The sequence below is a fragment of the Patiria miniata genome, unplaced genomic scaffold (assembly GCF_015706575.1).
Source record: "Patiria miniata isolate m_02_andy unplaced genomic scaffold, ASM1570657v1 HiC_scaffold_3, whole genome shotgun sequence".
In the NCBI taxonomy this organism is placed as follows: Eukaryota; Metazoa; Echinodermata; class Asteroidea; order Valvatida; family Asterinidae; genus Patiria; species Patiria miniata.
This window is the reverse complement of record NW_024037069.1, coordinates 1,273,225-1,279,570: the sequence shown is the minus strand read 5'-3', so window position 1 is coordinate 1,279,570 and position 6,346 is coordinate 1,273,225. Positions and strand designations below refer to the sequence as shown.

The 6,346-nt window shown below is 41.9% G+C and overlaps 1 protein-coding gene across 1 annotated transcript; it reads right to left on the bottom strand.

The window, feature by feature from the left end:
* Nucleotides 1-3,411: 3,411 nt before the first annotated feature.
* On the bottom strand, nt 3,412-6,109 carry LOC119738873 (tyramine receptor Ser-2-like). Its single transcript, XM_038213848.1, has one exon. The coding sequence runs from the start codon at nt 5,747-5,749 to the stop codon at nt 4,478-4,480; it is 1,272 nt and encodes a 423-aa protein (XP_038069776.1). The 5' UTR covers nt 5,750-6,109; the 3' UTR covers nt 3,412-4,477.
* Nucleotides 6,110-6,346: the final 237 nt, after the last annotated feature.

Sequence of the window (6,346 nt, the reverse complement as noted above, 5' to 3'; positions counted from 1 at the left end):
TCTCGGGAACAGCAGTGACCAATCACCAATGCACAAAATATATTTTCTTCGACGTCCGCAAAAGGCGAACACTTTATGAATGAAATCACAACTAGCACCCAAACAGCTCGACTTTTTGGAGTCGCAAAAGTAGACCCTGAAATTCGATCTCGCACGCATAATACAGGAATAACACAAAAAGCCCAGTTTTTAAAGGATAGTTATGTGGATGTTTATATCCTACTTTTTAATGTTCTTACCGATAAGCATCTTTTTGTTCAAATCGCGTTTTGTAGCCCAAGGGCTGTTCCAGGACCCAGTGTCCCTTTAATTGTTTAATTAAGGCACTACTTTTGTTAATGCCTGAATGATATGTAACTTGTAAACCCGTACTTGTTTATGTGGGCCGTTTTGTGGGATGTCGTGTATGTGCTGTTATTAACATTGTTTGAAGTCAAATGAGCTTAAGATGATACAATAGTTTTTAAAGAAAGACCGTACACAGAGGAGAGTGCCCGTTAAAGGCTTCCGTTCCTAATGGCTAGCACAGTGTTTAGTTCACAATTTCCTCTGGCATTTCTTTCACAGGGCAAGTTACTGCAAAATGCCTTTTTCAATTCCTTCACAGCAAGGACAGTATTGACTATTGCAGTGAGTATATGCAGCCTGCACAAATCAACCTGTTACCTCGCGAAATTTCCGTTTCCCGCCAAAACAAACTTGACACAGCAGATTTCCGGAAATAAAGGTCAGTTGACCGGATGCGGAAGCCTAGTTTCTGTTTCCAATGCACTTTGGCATCTGGAAGTATAGTACAGCACAGACATGCATCAGTACAGGTGGCTGCAGCCGAATATGCAAACCACAAGGAAACATAATGTGTTCATTTTTGAAAAACCATCACCTTGAACGAAGCATTTTGCTAGATCGGAATAACACCTGCTAGCTCAAGCGCGTTATTAACTGAACTATCCACCCTCCAGTTGACGCTATCCCAATTACTCATTTTAATTAAGGGAACTGATCAGAAGCCACAAACCAATAGCTGACCATGTCACATTTGAAGGTTTTATTTGGACTCTCATAAAATCCTTGCTTGGAATCCAACTTGCAAACATGACTTGCCCCGATCCTAATTCTGTCACGTGTGGTCTAGCAGTGTAAGCACACAATTGATGATCGTGTGGTTGTGATGGGTTCAAGCCCCGCCTTGGCCACGCGTGTTGTGCCTTTAAGTCAGGCGTTTTAACTCAATTACTCCTCTGAACCCAGGTGTTCAATGGGTAACGGCATTATTCAATGCTGGAAAGGTAACACTCGCTGTGGAGGAGGTTTTGCGATCTCCACACAGCAGCATATGAGTCTGGCCCAATCGCTAACGACAGAGAGATGGGCACTCCGGTCCTGTTAACACAGGTTCGTTCCCTTTACCTTTATTTTCAATTCTGTCCACCCAAGCATGCGCAATACAACAAGTGAGTCTGCATTTCATTGAGTTCTAATTTCACATTATATCGGCATGCCCGTCGGTTCATGACATGCGTTAAAGCCACCTAAGCATCTTTGTAAAATTTTACCCAAATCGTATTGTACACATTGATACTTTTTTTTTTAAATCGCAAAGATGTCAATTGATTTTGACGCAGTATAGTACAAACTACAAACTGTGCTGAAAATCGGCCTTACGTGACCGCAGTACCAAAGGTGATTTTGTTGTTTAGTTCCTTCTTGCACTTTGTCAGTTTCCTTTGTTTTTATTCAATTATTCTTCCTCCTTATTTAAGCACGTCCTTTATGTAATCTACTCTATGACTATCTTCTGTCAGATATGTCTTGTAACTCTCGGCAATAGAAATAATTCTTTGTATAAGTTAAATGAAATTGTGTAAACCTAATGTTATTTAATTAATGAACCAGAAAATTGTCAGAAATGGTATTGGTGTTTCCTTTAGTGGTTTAGCTTTGATTTCTGTCGGTTCGTTTCAGCATCACATCACCAGTATCGGGGAAACGGACAACACCCGAGCAGGCTGGCCGAGTATACGGCAGGCCCAGCTCGCTTCTAGAAAAGGACGGACTCACTGCATCTTTTGTCAGGGACAAAAACGGATCCTAACCTTTCACAGCCTCCGAATGCATACATCTCGAAAATTGTGCCAAAATTTTCAAGCGCAGGATCAATCAAGGAAATACAAATAAATCGACTTTAGTGAAAGACCTGCATGGCACCTTTTTGGAAGATAGAAAGGGTACACTGTCTGAATCGTCCAGATAAAACTCTAATAACCGATTCCTTCCCAACCACAAATTGTCGGACAGAGTCTAACTTTCACATGGTTCCCAACACAAATGCCATTCTTCCACCAATATTACAAAGCAACAATCCGATCATAATTTTAAAAAATCAAGAAAATTATGTTAAGTCTCTGCAGCCAGATTGATACAATGATCATTCAGCAAATTATAATTTCATTGCTAGTTACATCTGGGTTTTTTTTAAATGTCCAATGTGATGATACTTGGGGTAAATTTATTTTCAAGCGCAGTGACAATCATGTCATAATTATGTATCAAGATGTACGGCCCAGAGTGAGATCATTAGAGGGAATTAAAAAGAACTTCAATACCCTTTTAACTTTACATGAGATGCATTTAAAACAAAACATCTCATAATTTGAACATTGAAAATGCTGATATATTAAGAATCAAGTGAAAGACGAGAGAGAAAAGGGCCATTCGGCAAATCATAGCTTCTTTGTAAGTTACATCTGTTTACAAATCTGCATATTACGCTGATTATTGGGATAACTGTTCGAGCACAGAGACAACCATGTTAAGACAATGAATAATTGATGAAGGGCCTGCAGTGAAATCATTACAGAGAATCAATTAAGGAGAATTTCAGTACAACGAACTCTATAAACTGTACACGAGGTGCAAATAATTATAACACAATCTCAAAAACACGGAATAGACTTTATTCACGCGTCGGACATACTAAAATTGAAAGCGAGGTAAACTCTTCGTTTTTTGGAACTTGTGAGTAGAAATGAAAGCAATGAAAATAAAAGTTCATTACAAATACCAGTCTGCTCTGATGAATTAGTTAATATTTGTGATTAAACATACCCTGATGTGTCAAGCCACATTTAAATAAAATAATGTAGTGGGGCTTTGCACGTACTCCGATCATAAAATAGTCTAGCATTATCCCATGCAACAGTTTACTATTTATAAAATAGATTCAGGGAACGTGATCGAAAATTGCTTCCTAGTAAATAAGGTCTATTGGGTGAAGTATTAAGCATCAAATGAAACACTGAAGATCCATAAACGGTAGACAGTTGACAATATTACAGTTGGAAATTATCTCTGAATAATTTGTTCGATATTGTAATTACAATTGTAACTGTCTACGGAAGGGTATCTGTACATACAAGTACTAATTACGTGTTCCTCTGACTCGATTCTTGGCAACAATTAGCAGACCGAATGTTAATTTCCTTTATCAATTAATTTCTAATTGCACAACCCACAGCGATCATTATTATCTTTTCACGGAGCAGTGTCGCGCAAATTACACTCATGTTTACCTAATTAGTCTTATTGATTGCCACACAATACTTACTCTCTGTTGTATTTGTTTCATTATGCATTGATACTTGGTTAAGTCTAGATACCAGCAGTTAATTACATTTATATCAATCAAGATAAATATTAATATTTCTTGCTGTAAAAAGAACAAGATCATTTTTCGTTTTTTTTCTCTCCATTGGAGTTTTCTTAGAAATATTTTTTTTAAATGTATCTAAATAGTGTGCCTGCAATCTCAAGCTTCTGTATTTAAGTTTTGGCAAACAGATCCCAATATAATAATCACTGAATGCTATAATAGGGCGACTTTCCCATAGACTTGTGCAAAAACCTAAAATGTCATCTAACGCTAGTTTACCTTATCCTGCCTCCACGAAGTTCGGTATACTTATGTTTTGGACCACGAGGAACTGATCCAGTTCTTCTTAGGGTCGTTTTAGCAAAAGGGCCAGACCAATTTGTCGCCCCAACAAGGCGTGTCGCCATAATGCAGACGCGATTAGCATAATCTGTCGCTTGAACAGTATGCAGTAGTTTAAGGCTACTGTTTCTTTCTGATAAAATACGATTTGTGTAACACTTGTTTCATTGTATCTGTGAATTTGACGTCTGTCTACCTTGAATATATGTGTAAAACCTCAAGAAATAGTTTGTCTTATGATCTATTCTGATATCTGACGTTTCCTACTGTCCAGACGGGAAAAAATAATACAAGTTTAAATGAACGACAAGTTTATATCAAATGGTTGTCTTGTTATTAGCTCACGTAGCTGAGAAGAAACATTGTTAATTAAGTGAAAATCTGTCGTATGCTCTTTTACGAATGCATCAATCACATGCCAATAGGTTCGATTTATTGCCACTTTACACTGTCCAGTCAATTACAAACAACAACGAAAGTACCCTAAATGCTTACATTTCTTTTATGTCGACAAAATATAGAGTTGAATTTCCGCTGATGGTATCGTCGGATTTTTCTGTGCATGATTGCATACAGGAACGGATTCAGAGCCGAGTTGGCCAGGAGGAGGTTCGACAAGTGGTTCCTGGCTACCAAGAGCGGCTCACAGTCCTCGCATTTAGTATCTGCTATCAAGACGAAGAACGGGTACGGGAGGGAACAAAAGGTAAAGACGCTCATGAGGATGGCCAGTCGGATGGCCGGCTTCATGTACCGGTTCTTCATCTTCTTGGAGTTTGTCTTGGGTTGATGGTTTTTCCGATGGGGGAAGAAGGATCTCCTCTTGGCCTCTGTAGGCGATGTTGCGTGTGCAGTGTTCGAGCTTTGCGTGCTTGTTGGGTGCGAATCATTCGACTCCGGTGTCGTAGCCACATCGGCTGATATGGAATTATTCGTCGGTGTCATTGGCTCACTCTCGACCGGACTCGCCCCTGGGGATGCCTTCCGGGAACCAACACCATTCTCCTCGGCGGATGGTGAGGATGGGAGGCGACTGGATGTGATTTTAGCCTTGGGCTTCCGCAGACGCCGACGTAGAAGCACCACGAACCGCAGACTGCACACCAGCATGACAAAGAAGGGAACCAAGAAGAGGAGGAAGCCGGTAATGAAGGCGAACCGGAGGTCGGTCCGGACCGGCGACCGGCACTCCATGGTGAAGTCGATGGTGTCCTCCACCTCTCGCACCCCACCGGCGATCCAGACCAGGATCTCACAGGAGCTGATCAGCAGCGCCAAGGCCCAGGCACCGGCAATCTGCAGCTTGACGTTCCGTAGCGACTGGATCCGAAGATAAGAGGAGTACTCCCGGGAAACCAGCAGCCAGCGGTCCAGGTTGATAGCGGTCAGGGTGTACATGCCGCCGGAGACGCCCAACACGGAGACGAAGACACCGATGATGCAGACAGGCTTACCCAACGGCCAGTCGCCCGCGGTGAAGGTGATAGCGGCGAAGGGCAGCCCCGTGGTTCCAATCAAGAGATCGCTGCATGACAAACTCAAAATCAACAGGTTGGTGGTCTTATGGCGCAGATCACGGCTGTCCCTGAACGCTAAGATCGTGGCTATGTTCCCTATTATGGTAACAGCCGACAACACAAACAAGAGCACTCCCAAAAAGACGGTAAACTTGTCCCGTTCCTCGACACCAGGCGAGACAGTGCTGTCCAACACATAACCACTGTCATTGTAGGACTCAAAATCCACGCTCTCCATTGGAAATGTCACTGACAAAGATTTACTGCTGAAGGTTTTCGCCAGCTTGTAATGAACGTGCAAGCATGTCTTTGATCTGTAGACGAATACGCAGTACTGTCCTTGATCGATCGGAACCGGCAGTGATAACAGACCGAGCCAGAGTACACGCACTCGTCGTGACAGTCAATAGTAATTATTATTGCACTGGCTGAGTCCACAATGCACACTCCAGTGATTCTGTATGCCAGGCATACGGTGCGCTGTACTGAATATCATTCTCGTCCAAGTTCGTCTCTGCGCATGACAGCTAAGTAAGCCTCGGAAATGGTCTGCCCTGTGACATGCAACCCACACAAAATGTCAATCTGGTTCACCAACATACCGTCTGCCATATCGGAATCGAAGCTGTGATAAAGGGCGCTAGGAAATTAACTGAGGCACGTTGAATTGATTGTCACGCTCTGTGGCGGGCATAGACGTTGTAGTAGGTCGTCCTTTCCAAGGACATAATCAGATTATGCATAGAAGGCCACTTAAATTAGAGGCTTATTTTTAATTTCCCCCTTAGTTTTCAGTAACTACAGCACTCCGATGTTAGCGACCGGAAAAATCTAA

Bases quoted from the DNA above. Each gene is read 5' to 3' on its own strand.
- LOC119738873 (XM_038213848.1), bottom strand. From the start codon at position 5,749: ATGGAGAGCGTGGATTTTGAGTCCTACAATGACAGTGGTTATGTGTTG.